Consider the following 20620-nt stretch of genomic DNA (forward strand, 5'->3'; position numbering starts at 1 on the left):
AAAATCCCCGTTGCACCTTAAATTTACGAGCGTACTTGAATGCAGCAAAAACCCTCAAAAAATTGTAAACACGCTGAACGCTCTCTCGTCGTCTACGTAAATGACGTACGCATAGGCACCATTCTATGCGCGGGCGACCAATTTCGAGCGCACACACTACGAAAATAAGGAAACGGCGGCGCTGCGACGCTTCTTGTACGCAGTGCGGGTACGCGGAGATGTCGGCGGGGAGGACCCAGATACAGTACTGACGTTATTCTAGGCTGTACGCAAGAGCTATTTCTCATCAGAGCTGCAGTGAACTACAGAGCAAAGCATGGGAAGGAGTATACGTGGTGTTTCTTACGCTGAAAACCCGGCTGCCTCCACCAAACACCGACCTTTGCTCTTCAGCTGTATTTCCTGGAGGGACTAGCTTCGGGAAAGAGAACAAGCTAGCAGGCAGTTAACGTTACAGGCTAGCTTCGCAGCGGAGCTAGCTTGCTAGCAAAACTGCTGCCTTATTGTGGCCCGCAACGAACCTCCCAGCTAGCATCCGTCGCATGCACAGAAAGAAAACATGGTAAGAACTGCGTATGTCATGTTTTGTTACATGTACACACCTGTGTCGGCAGTGTTACAGTTTGATCCATAATATGTCTTTTTGTTGTCACATCTTGGATCTATTGTCAGAGGGCCAGGTAGCTAGCTTATGCTACAAGGTTGACAGTTCCTATCACCTGGCTGCGGTCTCTTGCACGGACAGAGCCAAAACACCGCGTTTAATTAATAACACTTTCAAGATATAGCGATCCAGTTCAATATAAAACATCCTCACCTTTTATAGCGTGAATTGCAACCTCTTTGGAATAGTTATGCGCCCCGCAATTCGTTAAAAAGTAACGTTAATTACAGCTTTATTACAACAAAATGTCATCTTTGAATTCTGACTTAATGCTGCAGCGCTTCTTGGTATTTTAGAGGGAGATGAAGTCATAAGTAAAGCTTGGAAAACCAGTCTTGCAAGCTGTTTTGGACGTACATTATGTTCACTTAAAGCACATGGCTAAAGGTCATGCACAAGCAGGTAGCTAAAATGTCTTTACAGAGTGGACAAAGATGATGAGACGTCTGTCAGCAGTTTGTTTCTAAAAACACGTTTAACTCTCCAAGGCAGAGGGGACAGTGTTTTTAACTAATTCAAAAGTACATGAAAATGCCATCTGTCATGCATTAAACATCCCGTTTTAACTGCTCTTCATTTGGAGTACAGTGGATTATTAAAATTTTGCATAATAAAGTCTGCAATGCCGAATAAGACCAAACATGAATTTTGTGATGTTGGATTTACCTGCCTATGTGTTGGTGATGTTTTTTAAGGATGAAAAAATACTATAATTTTGTTTTTAAGTGCAGTGTTTGTGGTATTCTTAGTTTATAGTATTACACTATCAGGAGTTATTTGCAGCAACACTTCTGAAGACACGTCTAAGTGTCCAAGGCCGAAAGGAGACTTTTTGACAAATTTAAAAGTTCTTGACAATGCTAACTTTCATGCATGTAACATCCCCTTTGAACTGCCCTTTATTTCGAGTACAATGGATTATTAATATTTTGCATAATAAAGCCTGCAATACAGTATTAGACGAAAAAAAAATTCTGTGATGTAACAACCCTAAAAAGTTTGTGTTGGAGATATTTTTTTTTTGAATTACAATACATTTTAATTTTATTTATTTATTTTTTTTTATAATTTTGCCTTTAAGTGCAATGTTTATCCTATTAATTATTTTCAATATACTACATGCTAAGTAGATTTATTATCGCAGCCTGGGTTATGTCACTAATTAGCAGCAGCATTGATTGTGACAGTGCACATAGTGGTCATAGCATGATTTTTCTCCATATGCCAAATATGGAAAAAATGACATCATCAGGTGGAAAAAAGTAAAAAAGTATAAATTCCCTGGCAAAACCCAGAATGACACCCAGAAATAATACAATGCATGTTTTTATGCTTTGATGGCTGTGGGATTTTTTGCACTATACAGTATGAATGTGACAGTTTTGTTTACACTGTGTATTTCAGACTTATTGTTGGAGCTGAGCTGGAAATTCTGAGATTAAACAAAAACACAGAATATTGCCCAGATGTGTGCTGTATCCATGAACACAGCCAAAATTCTTACAAAAAAAAAAAAACAAGAATGAAAAGTGCAAAAATGTGCCAAACAGTCCCTAAGGGTTAACTGTTCTAATATGAGCTAATACTCAGGCTATTATTATCCATTGTTCGGGTGAGGTTTGTTGACCTGTGACTTCATTATTGATGATTAATTACTACACAGATACAGATAAGGAAAAATAAAAATGCCTGTGTTGAGACTTATTATTTCCCACTGCTGTTTGAAACCCCTGTGGTGCATGAGATTAATGCTTCAGTGTTGGCACTTTGTGTATTTGTCCATATGCAGGTGTACCTGTTAAATCCTATAGAGAACCTGAGAAGCTACATCAACAACCGTCCACCGCTGGTCATTTTTATGATCAGCGTCAGTGCAGTAGCCATCGCTTTCCTGACCATCGGTTATTTCTTCAAGATTAAGGAGATCAAGTCTCCAGAGTTGACAGAGGTGAGTCACACCCACATGGCTCCTTAAAAGACATGAAATTACATGGTTTGCTCCATTAAGAACCTTTCAGATGCCTGTAAAACGTGGTCACTGCTGATTCTAAATGTCAAGTCATGACCTTTTGGGCTGCTTTATGCCACAAGGATGCATCTGCCCAAAATTTTGAAACATGTTGCATTCACGCTAAGACCTATTCAGCCTTTTCTAGTCTTATCCAGTTCAGTCTGTACAGCTTAAAGAAGCTTTTTTTTTAGTATAACAATAAGGGAATCCAGGTTTTCTTAATATACCATGTAAGCAATATCGCACAGTACAGTCAGTGTGAATATAGATTGCTTGTAGTTCACATTACATGGAAATAAGCCTTTGCATGCGGCTGTTAATAGGAAGCATATGCAAATCAAAAAGGAAGTAGGTAGTATGAGACTTTGATGGACTGTGAAGATACCAGTGGATATAGCATAAGTAAAGATATCATCTGCCAGTATACAACTTCACAAGGGAAGTTATGTGCATGGCATTCAACATTTCAGTGTGGGAAAGTTCAATTTGATTTTATTGACACATCAGTCCCAGACGTAAATCAGGTAACAGTAGGGGCTGGAATCACCAGAGGGCCCCTGACAGGATATTATCACGATGCTTAGGCCGCAGTTCAATATTATTGCAATGTGCTTTCATCTGTATTTGCAATATTAATAGTTTACAATATTGCCATGCAAAATATTATTTTTCCCCACACCCCTAGGTAATAGATGTTTGGGTAATTGTTTCTATTTAGTTTCTGTATCACAAATAAAACAAGAGAAATGCATCTCAAAATATTGCACAAAATATACTCAACAAACATACATATTTCAAGGTTTTCAGATACTGAAAAGAAATTGGCTTTCTGCAAGACTGAACAAGAAATTACCATACATCTGTTTATGGTTGCCAGCACACATCATACTGTGGGAAGATTTTTAGAACTATATTGTGTGCAAAACAACACAGGCAATTATTATAGAGGGTCAAAATATTATCATGTATTTTGAATGCAATGGAAATTCATTATGCAAAATTGTTAACTTTTTATCTTATTAGGGAAATTTCATATTCACAAAGCTTCTTAATTCAGTCCCATATTTTAAGTGGATTTTAATTGAAATTGAATACTATTTTAAGTCTCTTAAACTTGTAACAAATAATAAATCAATTTCAGAGGCTAAAATTTACTGAGGTATCTTGAATATTATCTATGATACTTACTCTTGTATCTAATTTACTTCTGTCTCCAATTGAACTGGTGCAGTTCAACTAATTGATTTTGCATTTTAATAACAAAAAAAGATTATTTGGATAATAATCACAAAATTTGACAAAATGCTCAGTAATTCAAAGGCACTGTCTCTTCCAGGACTGGAACACCTTCCTGCTGCGTTTCAACGAGCTGGACTTTTGTGTGTCAGAGAATGAAACAATAAAGCACGGTCTGAACGAGTCGACCACACCTGAGAGCATGGTCGTGACCAGCGGCCAAGCTCGCTCCAGCACCCAGGTTCCCCTCCTGCTTGAGGACTCGGGCCCCATCAACATCTCAGTCCCCATCACCCTCACGCTGGACCCCCAGCGCCCGTTTGGAGGGTATTCTCGCAATATCACTCACCTGTATGCCACAGTGCTGGGGCAGCAAGTTGGTCTATCTGGTAGGTTCTCTTTCGCATCATCCTTGGCTTGTGCTTGTCCTGTAGTCAGTGGTCAGAAGAAAATATGTTTAATCAGATGGGGCTGTGAAGATTAATGAGTAAATATTGAAACTCTACACAAAAGTCAGAGATATAACTTCATCAGAGAGTGAATCACCAGAGGCCCCATGATAGGTTATTTTTACGATACGTAAGTTGCTGTACAATATTATTGCGATTTTAAATGTTTTGTGACATGCTGAGTATTGCAATCACAGGCATTGTGATTTAAACATTTTTTTTTTCAAATTTGGTCCCCAAAGGAAAACTTTGTCAACATCTGTTTCATCTAATAAGATAAAGTTTTTAGTCTGTTCGTTTTTACAGCAGTAAAATTTAACTGAAATTGGACTGAAAAAGCTATTTATGTTATTATTTTATCAGGCTACTAAAAGCTTAATTTGTATTTGCAATACTTGTGATTTATATAATCAAAAAAATGATACAGATATAAACTGACTGTCTGATATAGACAGAGTGCAGCGGGCTAAAACAAAGAAAGGATCAGAATTTAATGTGGTTCAACTGATCAGATAACGTATACAATTAGTGTATGCGTTATCTGGCAACAGGTACATTATTATGAAAACATTACTATAGCAAAAGAACTGTATGAAGTCTATAGAGACTGTATCTTACCACCCTGGACTTTTTTATGTGGTTGCTGTTTGGAGGTAATTCTCTCCTATTGAGCGTGGGAGTTTGTCCTTCTAATGGGTTTTAACTTACCTCTTTGTGTGGTGACTTTAATTAAACATGATAAGCAAACAGTGACAGCGTTGTATAGCACAAAGCTGTTCCCGTTCAGTCCTCCTATAGGTTTTAGACGTATAGATTTCAGAAAGTACACAAAGTGAAAAGTGAATAAACACTGGTTTTGAACTCCTGAATGCCTGCATGTTTAGATTTGTGTTTCAGGACTTTTACTTTTGTCCCCTATGATGAGACATACTCAAGGGGCATGTGTGTTTTTTTGCCCCTCACCTTTGATGCATGTTGGCTGTAATTAAGGAGGATTTAAGAAATTAATGCAACATTAAACTTGAGGCCTGGACTGCGAAACAAAGTCAACATAACCAGGATATCCTTTCGTTATCGGGCTACACTTACCCTGACATTGGCCGTCTGGATAAACAGTGTCACAGCTGGTTATCAGTCAACTCTGGGTTTTCCTTTCCAGCCAGGAGCACTTTCATGTGACAGAGGCGGGGGTGTTACCTGAAGCATAAGCCAGCTAGATGGTCAAGTTCTGCACCTATTTTAAGCAGAAAAAAATAAGTTAATACTAAAATCAAATGTCATCTTTGAAATAAACAAATGACATAGTCAATGATTTAGTACTTAACTCATAGGGCACACTTTAATACTACACACATGCATATCACTCTGTGCACAAAATACGCTTTTTAAAATCAAAAAATACATTATACATTAATATTATTTTCTACTTTCACTGAGTTATTTTTTTTTTTTTTTTACCAACATCCTTCTTAATCATAAATATCAAATATTCATTAAATTTCAGAATTTTGAATTTATGTCAGGATGTCATGATGCCACTATCTTTTTAGATGAAAAAACAAACAAACAAAAATGAATTATTTTCACTATACTAAATGCTAAGTAGATTTTTTTGATTATCACAGCCTGGGATATGTCAATGATTTGCAGACACTGACTGTGACAGTGCGTCTAGTGAAAATAGCATGTATTTTCTCCATATGCCAAATATGGTAAAAGATGATTTAATCAGGGGAAAAATAGTAAAAGTTACAAATTCCACGGCAAAAGCCCAAAATGACACTAAGACATAACACATTGCATGTTTTTATGCTTTGATGGCTGTGGGTTCAAAAATTGCAGTTTGAATGGGTTTCAGTGGCACATTTTTTTGCTCTTAACAGTATGAATGTAAGTTTTGTTTACACTGTGTATTTCAGAGTTATTGTAGGAGCTGAGCTGGAAATTCCAGGATTAAACAAAAATAACAAAAATACACAATCTTGCCAACATTTATGTATATGCATATACACAGCCAAAATTATCAAAACGCGAAGAATGAAAAGCGCCAAACAGTCCTTACAGCTTAAACAAAATCGACTGCACTTTGGTGTACTTTTATGTTCATTGATTCTGTGATGTTGGACATGAGGACATCAAGTAAAATGGTTCATTTCAACATGTTATATGACCACCTAATAACAGGGAAAAAATGTACATCTCTGTCTTTACACAGATCCTCCAGGTAATTTTATTCACCATAGCACTAGTAGGCCTTCACACTAATATTAATCCCACTGGGTTTATCTTTGTGTTTTTTTAGCGTTCTTCCTTTGAGGACATTCCAGCTCAAAACACCTGCTCTGTCTTAACTAACTCCTTTTAGCTCTGATAATCTCACCCCTTTGCAAATCAATATGTTGATATTGTTACTGAATGTACGATACTTTAAGTTACTCAATTTTCCAAAGTCAATTGTTCCGGTGTTTTAGGCCTTTGTTTGTCTTCTACTTTAGGGTGCTGTTGTGTTGTTGTTACAGGATTAGCAGCTGGCCAACAACATGTGCCCTCATCCTAAATGTCAAAGCCACTAGACTGGATGAGCAAAGTCAATAAGGAGTTATGCAAATGTTTTGTCACGCTGAACAAACAGTCCTGTCTAAATACGCAAGAGGTAAACAGAGCGTACAAGGTGATGTCAACTTCCTCTTTTCGAGGAGCCTTGCAAAATCAATAAATTGTTCAGAAACCTTTTTTCTTTAATTTATAGTACATATATTAAAAATATATTTTAGAAAAGCATTTGATATTAAATATGTATACAAATCTTTTGTAAATAGATCAGCATTAACTGTAGCGATCAGACTTTTTAACGCCCATTACGATACAAATACCTGAGTTTTGGACATCAGCCATTAACAAGTACCATCCCAATACCAGTTTAATTACTAAGCTGTGTACACCCTTCTGTGTGTGTTAAAGTGATCTAAATTTTCTTTTATGTGTCAGGTAATAGCAGCGTCAATTTAAACACCTCTTTCCTAACTTTGGTACTGAATTACAATCCAACTGTTAACTTTGCAAATGCTGCTACAAACTGGTTGAACAGGAATTTAAGTTCCAGTATAAAACAATACAACTGAATAAAATGAGAACTAGATATGAACATTAGATGCAGTTAAGTCACAAACTAGTGAAACAAACTTGATCATTTCTAATCATTCATAATAAAAAGAAATACAAAATAACTTGTAAAAAGTAGTGTTAATAGGAAATTGAGTTCCAGCTAAAACCATAAACATAAAATTAAATTGAAATTGAATCGAATTGGCCCGATATTAGTTTTGGATTGGTGCATCTCTATTATTCTGACATCAGCATAAGTTTTCTGTACAAATGCTCATCTTGGATCATGCTTCTCTACTTAATCTGAATTTTTTTAAAGCCTATATCCTTCATGTTACGATTTGGTAGTAAACCAGTACCTCCTAATTTGTCAGAATTGACACAGACATTTTACTTAATATTGTGTAAGACGGTCACAAAAATCAAAAAAGAAGTTCTAGGATAGGATGTTAACAGGGGCGTTTTCAAACACATTTACCTTTCTAATTCGTCTTCAGATGTAAAGTTTGAGAGAAAATGAACAGGTACATGATGACCCGAAAAGTTCAACAAATTTCATATCTTCGCCAGTTGTTTTTGCTTGCGAGAACTGGAGGCTCATTGTCCGTGTTTGTCCCCTAAGAATTTGCACTTGTATTGACACAACCACATCTATCCTTCATCACACCCCAGCGTCCACTCAGTTTGACTGATAATCTTCTAATCCCCTCTGCAGTTTGATAAATATTGCATAAGCCTACAAAATCAGCCCCGTCATTCGTTATCAGGGGAGTAGCTTTGGATGACATCAAATACTGCTGCCGTGGCTCTCCCTGCTTTCCTGCTGTGGGAGTTGTACGCATGCTGTTTAGCTTGTTCCAGGCTTTAATAATTGCCTCAGAGCGAAGAGGCGCCTCTCTTCAGGCCTGCATTTTGTTTTTGCGTGATCATGGCTGGTCAAAAGCAATTACTCCCATGTCAACACAACAATGAAGGGAATGTAGATGTGCAGGTTAGAGGCCCATGAGTTGTGCTCATAGATGGGTTTTATAGAAATATGAGGCTGCTTAAAAACAACAAACTGACAGTGAGATTTCCTCTGAAATGCTCTCATTGTATTTTCACGTTTCTGTGTGTAGGCCGGGAAGCCCATGAAGAAATAAACATCACTTTCACCCTGCCTGTATCCTGGAACTCCGACGAGTGTGTGCTGCACGGCCACTGCGAGCAGGTGGTGTTCAGCACTTGCATGACCATCACAGCGGCCAGCAATATCTTCCCAGTCACAGTGTGAGTTGGACTGCCTCCCTGACTCACAGGGACACACTATCTCTCTGCCCAGAGCTGAGTGAGACTGACAAACTGAATTACAGTATCCCAAAGTTTTTCTCAATAACTTTGTGTTATTTCAGACAATATTTTGTGCTTTCATACAATGTGTAGTTACAGAAGTGAGTTGGTGATATCATTTGAGAAAACAAAATGTTTTCAGTTTAGTCAGATACTAGATTCCAAATCCAAAGTAGCATTTTTTTAGCTCCTATCATCTGCATGATGGAGTGGTAGTTGTTAAGACTGAGATGCTTTGTGCACCACTTTGCAGTCTCATTGCTATTTTTGTAAGCACATAAATAAATGAATATTTTAGCTTTTTTTTTTTAAATTTCAAAATGACTTTCAGTGTTATTTTCCTTGGGGTCGGATAGCAGTTGTTTTTGCTGCGTGTAATATAACCAAAGAAGGTTGCATTTTCCAGGCTTTTTATTTGAAGCTGGCAGCTATCAACTGGAATGACAAATGTTTCCAACAGATTTCATCAGTTGTAAACAATAAATGTTCATTCAATGAGTTGGCCGAATCACAAAACAAAACGGTCTGTTGTTGTCTGATAATGTTAAACTGGCTTTGTCTAGCTGTTGTCTGTAACAAACTCAGTCAGCTACATTTTTTTAAAGAGCGGAAAACACCAATCAGCTCTGTTGGCTCTTTAGCTTTGTTCATAGCTCTCATATTGTGATACTGTGTTCACATGGACCGCAAACCTGATAACATTTTAGTGGACGAGAGCTGGATAGTAAAATTAGGTGAAGCAAGCAGAGAATAACAGCAGTGGAAGACGGCATTGCTGCACTTCAGTAGTTCTTAATCTAAAGCCTGGGTCTTCAAACTAGGGTCTGGGACCTCCAGGAGGTCCTCACAGTTACTGCAGGGGCGCACCAAAAACAATATATTTTTTAAATTAAATCAGCTTATTCATTAGAAAATCTACCAATTTAATTTACAGCACACAACATTAGTGTCAGGCTGACTGTCACCTATGAATCCTTGTCAGTGGATGAATGTATACATATATGAATCTGTTAGTAATTATTCTTTTAAAAGGTTAATATTGTATGCACTATAAAAGGTATGTTTATGTTTTTCATATATAATAGGGGGTCCCTGCTCTGTTGCTCTTTCTGCTAAAGGGTCCTTGGCCTGAAAAACATATAGACCCTTGGTCTAACGCGATTGTGGGTGCTGCATATCGCAACAGCGTCACATTTCTCATATAATTGTTGCTAGCAAATTTCATATGAATCTGCAAGGCCTACAGTGCTCCTGCATGATCATTCACGGGGTGCAAGTGTGCCATTTGTTTTGATTAGTGAAACATGTCAAAATGAGGGTGAATAAATGTGCATGTGCATGTTACAAATTAGCAGGAGCGAGTACGAGCATATCTGGAGTCTTTAGAGATGAGCAGTAGCATGTCCTATCAGTCTCTGAAACTATAACATTAAAACTGCAGCCAAAGTGGAGACTGAGAGCTTTCAGCAGTGTCATTTAGAGTCAGTCAGATGTAGTTTCATCTAATGTCAGGCGTGACTTAGTTGTTGGTCGTTTGTCTTTGCTTTCAGAGTAGACAACTGCTTTGAATGTCACTGTATCTTACTTAAATAGGAAGCATTTTGGAAACCGTTATCGACACTGCTTTGCTTTAAATTGCATGACTTCTATACTGGGGCAATTCTAATGTTGCCCCAGTATATTGATTTTTGCTTTATTATGATACGTAGTCTAGCCATATTAATTTCTGATTGATATGGTCCCTTCCTACCTGCTGATATATCCACATTACAACCTTTTTATGTCCTTATGTGTTTGGATGGGTAATGCCTTAAATGGCACTGCCAATATTATATGGAAAAGGACAATCTTGAATAATAAGAAATATGAAACAAATAATCAAATACAAGGAATAATATAAATAAGCCAAAAATTCTTAAATGACATCTACAACTTTTCTCCAATCTCTGCAACATAATGTAAATCGTTCCACTACAACAGTCAATAGATGTCACTTTTTGTTTTGGTTTGCAGGCAGCCGCCACACTGCGTGCCGGAGACGTACACCAATGCCACATCTTGGTACAAAGTGTTCACCACAGTCCGCGACTCAGATACCAAGTACAGTCAGGACTACAACCCCTTCTGGTGTTACAAAGGAGCCATCGGCAAAGTGTACCACGCACTCAACCCAAAGCTTACTGTCATCGTTCCTGATGTAAGTCACAGCCTCCTTTTTTTTCTGGCGGTAAACATTATCAGACACAGTTTTTATTTTACAGAGTTTCTGGTTTGATTTTCTAATGTTGTTATTTCTGTGTCTCAGTTAACTTGCATTAAAGTAACTGAGTAAACAAAACTATGACTTAGACTGTACTTTAGGCAAAGAAAATCTACTTTAAATAACAAGATTTCCCTCAGATTTGAATGTAGTTTCCAGGAACCGTATTAGAAGAAATTTGCAAGTCGGAAGTTTTTAATCATCCTCGTCTCTCAGGTGAATGTCTCACTCATTTACCTTGTACTGCATCTTCATATATCCTTAACTTTTAATTTTTTTTGTATATTTCCTTTGTGTAAATTTTAAAAAGTTACTTTACAAACAAGATTGTTGAATTAATTTTCTGTATTGTAGCCTCTTGGCTGGGTTAGTAAAGATACAGAACATTATTTACTTAAAGTTAAAAACCACTTGATCGGATAAGAAATTATATGAGATGATAAGAAGCTTTTGTTGAGAAGATTATGTTTATATTGTATCACATCTTTGCTATTGTATCACATCTTTGCTGGAAAGTTATAGGTATAAAGTTGTGGCAGCACAACAATTAAAAAAAAAAAAGTAAAACCCAAATATGACAGAGTGATTGTGTAGGGGATATATTGAGATGATGGCAGGTTAAAGGATCACTCACTATTCCCATTATAAGACAAAATAAATGTGGTTGAACACATTGTGAAAGCCAGTTAGTCGTAGTTGTATACTGATGGCGGTAGATTGTTCCAGGAATACAATAGCCCTATTGACAGGCTTCAGCTGTCAGCTGAATGAGCCAGTGAGCCTGAAAACATTTTGAAAATATGTGTTGTGCCTGTGCAGTTACCTGATGTCAGTCCACTTCAACACAGAGGATTAAGGGAGCGGAGCTTGAGAAAGCTTTTTCCATCAGCGTCACCGTCTGTTATCAAAACAACAGAGAAATAGAGTGACACTTGACATCCCTGTTTCATTCCTACATTTAAATGTCTGTAGAATGTGAAGACATAAAACATAGCTAAACTTAAAGCAAAAGTTTAGCTATGTTTTATTTCTTCACTCCTCAGACTTTCTGTGTAATTAAAATCTTTAATGTATTTAGCACTTTTAAAAGTCTTTCATATCAGCTGGCATCGGGTTATAGTTTTCAGTAGTTAGTTATTTTTGAAAGACTCCTATTGATGTAAGCATTAAAGGAATACTTCAACTGCAAAACAACCATTTGTATATCAATAAGTTACTCTGTTACTTTGAATTTTTGTGAAAGAAACTTTTTCCTGCATGCCTCCATGTTGAACAGAGAATCCAAAATAGGCAAAAAATTATTGATGAATTGAAGTAAATGCATTGAACAACGGCAAATCTATAAACAAGGACACCAGTGACTTCAAGTCATAAAGAATGTTCACCTTTTTGGATTCTTACCGTGGAAACATGCAAGAAAAACAAAGTTTTCTTCACAAATTCAAGGTATTATGCGTTGAGTAATTTATATACAAACAAATGGTCATTTTGTGAGTCAAGTTGGACCCAAGACAGGAATTAACTGCACATTATACAGATGATCCCTGTGATATGTTTTTGACAAAAAAATCAATAACTGATCTGGCAGTGGGAATGTAAATACCCCCTCACATATTCTAAGTATGATTATAGTAAGCACTTGCTTCAATAGGGGCATTTTGATAGTGAGCTCAAAATTATGCAGATTGACTTTTTGATTATAATTAGGGCTGACATTTTTTGCCAAGTTGCTCATTGCCTTTTTTTTTAAAGAGATTGAACCAATTTGCTCTGGATTCAAAAGTATGAATACTTGTGAAAGGCGTCTGAATGCAGCATAAGAAAAGTGATGTCAATCCAGGTTTCAAAGGGTTAAAGACAGGAATATCAGCTGGTGATAAACATGATTAAGTACGGAACACTGACAGCCTTAATTATAATAAAACCTGCAGATATTTGATTCTGTCTTCTTAACTCTTTCTTATTAGGATGACCGTTCCCTCATCAACCTGCACCTGATGCACACAAGCTACTTCCTGTTTGTCATGGTCATTACTATGTTCTGCTATGCAGTCATCAAGGGGCGACCTGGCAAAGTACGACAAACCAACCCTGACTTCTGTCCTGAGAAGGTACATCAGACACCAGCAGTGCTATATGACGAGAACAGGTAGCTCCAGCAAAGCATTGCTTGACCAGTGATTGGTCAAAGACATGATCCAATCACACTGCTGATTCTCTGCTAATTGTCCAAATACATGGACATCTTTGTGCAACTGTTGATTTTCTTTGACACACTGATTCCTTATTTCTTAAGAATTTAAGCACATATTAATACTGCCCTTATTAGAATAAACGCTATTTTGTTTCGACGAGTTATGTTTGAAGTGATTATAGGCTTTGTGTTGTTAGCATCTCCAAACAAAAGCCTGAAACCTGGCAGCACATTCTTACGTGGTCCTCTGATGTGGCTGATTCATGCGTAGTTACAGCTCAGTCCCAGAGGTAATGGAAGATTGTCCTCTTGGGTCTTAATGCTTGACAGTACACATAACACCGTAACCCATGTGTGTCACTTATTATCACAGCCACTGTGGAGGAGCCAGCTCGCACTGGTACATGAACTAACAATTTTAAGATAGGTCAGCAAGCTGTGACTCATTGTCTGAGTCAGGCCCAACTAAGAGTTTTGGGTGCTGTGCTGCAGAAACAACAGAGGGAATTATACAATTTTCACTACAGGCAGGTAGATGGGGATCAGGCTAAGCTAAAGCTCTGCAGTTTATCTTACAAAATAGTTCCACAAATTAAGCTCTGCTCACTCAGTGATAAACACATCTCATTTTCTGTAGCTGTTTCACAGTAAAAGCCCGCTGCTTTCTTGCTGGATGGTAGAGTTTGGTTGATTTCTGGTTTTGCTGCTACAGTTGGGTGTATGTGCTTAAAGACGTTTGACTTTATGCAAGCTGGCTAAACCAGAATTTTCATGATGGTACAATATGGGAAATTGAAAAGTAGCCTACATCAGCAAACTGTACTTGACAGCAGTTGTAAATCCAGCTTGTGACGAGATATTGCGGTTAGGCGTAAAGAAAATTAAACTGCCATTACGGCAAAATTTTGGATTTAAAGCTGAATAAAGAGGTGAGTGGAAAAAACAGATAAGGGAAGTATGTCCTGCTGCTTTTCTCTGCTTCCTCGTTATGTCGTGTTTATTAACGACTGGAAAACCTGCTTAGATCATCGTGGCCTCTCTCAGTCTCAGTATGTTCTACTTGTGGGCAGCTGAAGGGTCAAGTGCGACACCTAGCATTAAAATTTGATATACTGGTCCAGTGTTTGGCCTAATACTGAAGCGATTTGAAAATGTGTAAACTAGCCCAACCCTCGTTTATAGTAAACTTTTAATGTGATGCAGCAGCAGTATCTTAACTTAGTGAGTACAGCGGACTAAAAAAAATTGGAAATGCAGATTTAAAATATAAATTTGCAGAACTGTGGTACCAGCTGCACAGACCTGAATTTGGGGCACTTTGAAGGGAAATTCCAGTCTGAATGGAGATGCCCTTCACATTAATAGTGACATTTTAGATGTGTCATTCTCCAGTTGATTACAAAAAAATATTTTTAATGATTTTCTCGTAGCAGTGGCTTCTTCACTGCTGAGTTAAGAGATTTGATGTTATTATTGGCATTGATTTTAAAGCCGCTTAGTTTTAAGATTTAAAAAATGTCATATTTTGGCACCAGCTGATAGAAATATCAAGAATGATACTTTGGCAGACAGCAATGCATGCTGCTACATACACAGTAGCTACTTACGTCAAAATTATGTTAAGACATTGGATAAAACTTGTATTCATCTAATTTAACTGCTCCTGTCCATTTCACCGCTTTTTGTGTTTAATTGTAATTGTAATTTGTAACTTTCCTATTTAATTTTCCTGCACGCAGTAACCCCTGCTATGATTTTGTAAGCTGCACTAAAACCCATTTCTTCTGTTGCAGGTGGCGTTGTCAGAGGGTTAAAAAGACATCAGAAAGCTATGTCAGAACTTACCTGTAACATGGACAGACTCAAAGAAACAGAAGAAATATAAATAAACATACCAGTTGCCTAGTGAACCCTGGAAATACAATAAGGGACACAAAAGCTCTGTGAATGCATTACTCTTGCAATGTTGGGTTTTTCCAACCAAAGATATACAAGTGCCTGTATCTGTCGTGTAAATATTTGTAGGAACTCTGATATTCTGTGCAAAACCTTTTTTTTTTGGTTTATTATAATTATTATTTTGCCTGAGTCCCCTTGTGCCATGTCAGAACATGCAGTACATAAACAAAGCAGAAGGCCAGATCCAAGAGCTACACAGCCATTTTTCTAGCAGTCATTTGGTCTCATTTACCAGAAAAGATAGAAAAAAAAAAGAGAAGTGTGTTACACAAAACATTGGCATTTATCGCAGATCTCAGCTATGAGTTTTTGCTGCAAATGTTTGGATATCTCAGAACCATCTGTACACAATGTAGTGTTATCTCCCCTAATGACAAAACATGTTTGGTAACTTGTAATATGTTAAAGTCGACTAAATGTGCTTGAATACTCAGGTCGAGATAATTGCTTGAGGATGAGACGCTTGTAAGACATTTATTCTTGAGTATGCACTTGTCACTGCAGCTTCAACGGGGAAGGGAATGAATAAGCACTTTTTTCTGCACCAGTGTAATCATATGTTTGATCACAATTCGATATTGCATAAAGTCTTTTTAAAAGTAGCATTTAGTTAACTTAAAGGTCCAGTGCGTAAGATTTAGAGGGGTGTATTAGCAGGAATAAAATATAATATGCATGTTTTCTTTAGGGTATAATGACCTGAAAATAAGTATCAGCATCTTTTTGTTACCTTAGAAAGAGCTGTTTATATCTATGTGCGGAGCAGGTCCTCGTCCACAGAGTCTGCCATGTTGTTTGTACCGTAGCCCAGACAGGACAAACAAAATACTGGCTCTAGATAGGGCCATTCATGCTTTTGTATTTTCAAGTCAGCCAGCGTAGTTAGCAGGCCTTCTGCAATGAAAATGTGGGACAGATACAGATTTTTCAAAGTGAAACTACTATATTTAGTGTTTGTACCGGTATAAATCACCAAGTCTGTTTGTTTCGAAGAGGAAGAGACCTCTGCAGATAATTTGGCCTCTGGCAAAAACCTCTTGAACAATAAACACTGAACTGAGTGAAGTGTCAGCTGGTTGCAACCTGCAATCCTCACCACTGGATGTCCCTAAATCCCTCTAAATCTTACACATTGGACCTTTAATTGAACTCCCTAATTGTATTAGGTCTTCTCCAGATTAATGATTGTTTCCCTGTTTGTCTGCAATGTCAGTAAACGTGGAGTCAAGTATTTAGATGATTGCACTGTGCACATTAATATATGAACAGAATACAACCCCAACAGTAAAGTTAATGAGCCCCATTGTCTCAGCTTGTTTCCAATTAGGCTTATCAGTAAGTCCATATTAATGGCAGTTAAATAAGCTGTGGCACTTCCTGTGGTCTGTGTTGAAAATTGTTTTTGTTTTTTTTACTTTAAGACAAGTAGACGTCACACTTAAAAAATGTGATTTTTCTGCCTTTTGTTTTCCTTCCTCCGTGGCTTCATCACTCACCTGCCTCATGATTTTTTTTTTGTTTGCTGCTTGTAGCTCTGCAGCAGTTTTGTAGTTTTGGCTTCTAGACTAAATGTTCAATACTTCTTTGTTGCACCTGGATGAAGCGAAACATTATCTTGCCTTACCTATGGTGGACTTGCTTGCTTGAAAACAGACGGGGAGATCATCTTCTCTCCTTCAAACATTAACTTGCCGGTCCCTTCTTCCACAGCCATGCTTCTCTGTTTGTTTCTTCCAGTATGATGAGCCTGTGGTTTGAAATCAAACTTGTGATTTTTGTCCTATTAATGTAAATGTCAAGTTGCCCTGGAGTCATTATATTTTAGGATGCTTTTGATTTACTTGTGCTTTAATTTTAAGCAAATCATTATCAGTTGCACGTGTTCAAGTGTTTGCATAGCTAGAGCACCTTTTAGATTTCTTGCACATTTTGTTTATTTGCTCCTGTGATCATTTTTCTCCTTTTTTCCTTCTTTTTTTTGTCCAAGGTCACATGTAAACAGTCTGATATTGAACTATATAAACCTTGTTTCAGTTGGACTCCTTCTAAAAACAAATATAATTCTATATTAGTATATAATTATATTTGCATAACTCTGATAATATATTTATAATTAAATCATTTAATTTTGATTATTTTGTAGTTCAACAAAAACGTGCAAAAACTTGCTTGGTGTGCGAATGTGTTTAAGTGAGTTTGGGAAATGTTTAGATAAAAAAAGGCGGATTTAGACCGTGATTCTCTAAAGGGGTTGGGTATTAAAGCATGAAATTTAATGACATTTCTGAAGTGCACAAGTCTATATTGACTTGTTTAGGCAACCTGGTTTCACTCCAAACTTGTCAACTACCTACACTTGATCAATGGCATTGATGCTTTAGTAACAGTATGAGACAAGGTGGATGGTGGCATTTGTTGACTTTCCGGGCGACTAACGTGGTGTAAAGAGAGAGAAAGTCTGCAGTCTGGATTGGTCAAACAAACTCTGGACTTTAATGTGGAAGTCTGCTGTTAATATCTTGTGTGAAACCAAAAGTTAATAGTTTCTTTAATAAGAGTGAAGAGTGCTAGTATGAGAAGCTCCTATGCAATTGGCTAATGCTGCGTGACATTATATCACGTTAGTAACAAGGTAGTTAGTAAATAGTCTACTATTTAAAAAAAACATGACATTTTTATTTTAACCTGTTGTTACTTAAACCAAAGGAAGTAAACGTTTAAAACATCTGCTGCCACATACTGATTTTTAATTTTTGGAGCTGAATCTTACATTAGGAGCACTATTAGAATATATAAACTGTGCGGTTATTCATCGAACCACAGACTCAGAGCATACTCTGGGCACAGATGGAGCAGCAGAAAGTCAAGTGTAGTTAAAGTAAAACATGATCGTTTACCCACTTTTACTAAAACTTTGCTTTAGCTTTCTTCTCTCATCCATCAGTATGATCAGCTCTGGCATGATAAGCAGATCAATATCCATCCCCCAACTCCTCAAACTGCTGCTCAGGAGTTCCGCCTGAGCTGCGTTCACGGACCCACAAAAACATCAGAATTTTTGCCTCATTCAGCTACCGCCTCACAGATTTCTAATTATGTGGGAAACACTGGACAGTGTGCACCTAACAAGGAGAAACTGCAAATTTCGTGTGATAACGGAAGTTTATTTTGAAAAGGCACAATGCATGTAACACGCGTAAATGGACACGCTGTCCCTGAATGTCCAGAACTGATGCTGGAGGGGTACTGAGCACATTATATTTTGATAAGACAGGCCACTGACAAAGTGTCGGTATTAGACATACTAGGAGTGAGAATGTGTCGGTTTGGGAACATGAATAAAACAAGCGCACCTCCCCTGACTTACTGCAAGTTTTTGTACATTTTCATTTAAATTGTTGTGACTCATTGTGTTGTGCTGAAACCGACTGTAGCTTTAAGGATGAAATTCATGCTCTTTAAGGTTCTGAGGGCATGGCTGACTTTGACAATCATTTTTTTTAATTGTACTGAACACATATTTGGTTTGCAAACTGCTCTCATTAGATTAGGTGAAGATTGTTGTTTATGTTAAAAATTTTGAGCCACCAACAACTATCTATTGTGTTGTTTGGACACAAATATGAAATCTATTAGTTACCAAATGTGTCCGATCTTTGCTTCGAGAAGTTGCGGTGTTAAATCCAAACCTTCCCAGAGAATGAAACACAGTCTAAGTCCGCCTTTAATGTCTGTTATGTACGACTTTTCTTCAATAGCAATTACTGATACATTTTACTTACCTCTGTTATAATTTTGTTCCATAATTGATGTACCTGTTGAATGTACTTTTTTATATAAGCAGCATAATCGAAATCTGAGATGCAAGAATTCCAAGTGATTTTAATCTATGATGTAGTTTTTTTTTTTCAGTTTTAAAGGCTTTACTTGAATTGTGTTTTTTGTTTCGAGTGGTATTCATATATAATAAGGTTTATCCTTTTGTGGCAGAAATGAATCTCTTGTCACGTTATTGTATCAAACACTTTGTACATTTACTGTTTGATTTTGTGTGTGTTGGCGAACGAGTGGAAGGTGTGATACCTTTTTCTTTCCATATTGAATGATGCTATAGGATAAGTCTTCCTAATTCTGATGTGTATCATATTTGAGCATGGATCTGCTGCTTCTACTCTCATCACTATCTCCTGTGATTTCATGGTGGGACTCATGCTTTTTCTTTTTTGGAAGATCTGGCAGCTCTTATTGGACGGTTATGTTGGATGGGAAGTGGGGGAGGTTTGGCAGAGTGTTTGTGAGTGAACGAAGCTTGCCATATTTTTGCCAAACCATCAGTTAATGTTGGTGACTTGCATTTACCTGCTTCTTATCCCTCCTTACGTTGTTCATCTTTGGTTAAAATTGCATCTCTGTAATTGCAAAATGCCTTAACATTGTACAGTTTCATTTAAGTTTTCTTTCTTTCACATATCATATATTGTAAAACACACCAGCTTTACAGAAAATCCAAGCAATGCTCATTTTATCACTTCTGAGCTACATGAGGCTCACATAACCGTGCTTGTTAAGTGTACATTTAGAGGGTTTTAAAAAGGAGCAGATGCTTGCTGTTGTAGTGTTTAAACTACTCCACTATATCACTGAGGAGTGGAGTAAAAACAGAGGAGCCATGTTCTCCTAGGTTGCGTCATCTCACAGTGCTCTCGGCTTGGCATAAAGCAAAACACACGAGTCTCCGATATAAGGCTGCCATTTCACCTTGTTATCCTTTCTGTCATGTTCGCAGCGCTTACAGGCAAGTATTAAGCCAACTCTGTGCCTTCTGCACTACCGAGCTGCATCCTCCTCCCTGTACATACAGTAGATAGGACCATAGGTTTAATGTGGCTAGGACGTCATTCAAATCCTTTTTCCTCTCCAGTGGAACTGCTGTAAATGAATTCAAGTTTAAATAAACTGTCTCTAAAGTTCAACATCACTTTGTCCCTGACCCTCTTTCTCTCCACCACACATCACTGTTTCCACAGGGAGATTAATGATCTGCCAGAGGAAATTAATTAAACTAATTTGCTGGTACTGAGAGTAAAATGCCACGGCGATAATAAATGCTGCAAGCCGAGGGCTCAGGCTGTCTGTGTAGGAGCTAAACGATGACACTGCAGTATGGTATAGTTCTGTTATTGTCAACAAATCCCATGAAGAGACCAAAACCAACGAGTGTTGGGTTTCCATCCAAATGTTGTGCAAGTTTTATTTGCAATTTTAAGTAAATCTGCAAAAGAAAATTAGAAGTTATGTTTTTTTTACACTACTGTTATGCAAATATTAGGAGTTGATTAATCAAGGTAAGCAGTAGGGGGCACTAAGTCTCCATACAGGTGCCACTGCAGAAGAGGGCCCAACAAATGACATT

General features: G+C 37.4%; 1 protein-coding gene across 3 annotated transcripts; it reads left to right on the top strand.

Moving 5' to 3' along the window:
• Positions 1–214: 214 nt before the first annotated feature.
• tmem248 (transmembrane protein 248) lies at positions 215–20180 on the top strand. 3 transcript variants are annotated; one of them, XM_042498609.1, is made up of 7 exons: positions 215–562; positions 2454–2612; positions 4012–4300; positions 8584–8734; positions 10808–10991; positions 13022–13203; positions 15042–20180. In XM_042498609.1, the coding sequence occupies exons 1-7, from the start codon at positions 560–562 to the stop codon at positions 15097–15099; spliced, it is 1026 nt and encodes a 341-aa protein (XP_042354543.1). In that variant the 5' UTR covers positions 215–559; the 3' UTR covers positions 15100–20180. The 3 variants fall into 3 exon arrangements, with proteins under 3 accessions (XP_042354543.1, XP_042354545.1, XP_042354544.1); XM_042498611.1 differs by having other exon boundaries at positions 13022–13165; XM_042498610.1 differs by lacking the exon at positions 15042–20180 and having other exon boundaries at positions 13022–13887.
• The last annotated feature ends 440 nt before the right edge of the window (positions 20181–20620 follow it).

This window comes from Plectropomus leopardus, chromosome 13, assembly GCF_008729295.1.
Source record: "Plectropomus leopardus isolate mb chromosome 13, YSFRI_Pleo_2.0, whole genome shotgun sequence".
NCBI classification, from domain to species: Eukaryota; Metazoa; Chordata; class Actinopteri; order Perciformes; family Serranidae; genus Plectropomus; species Plectropomus leopardus.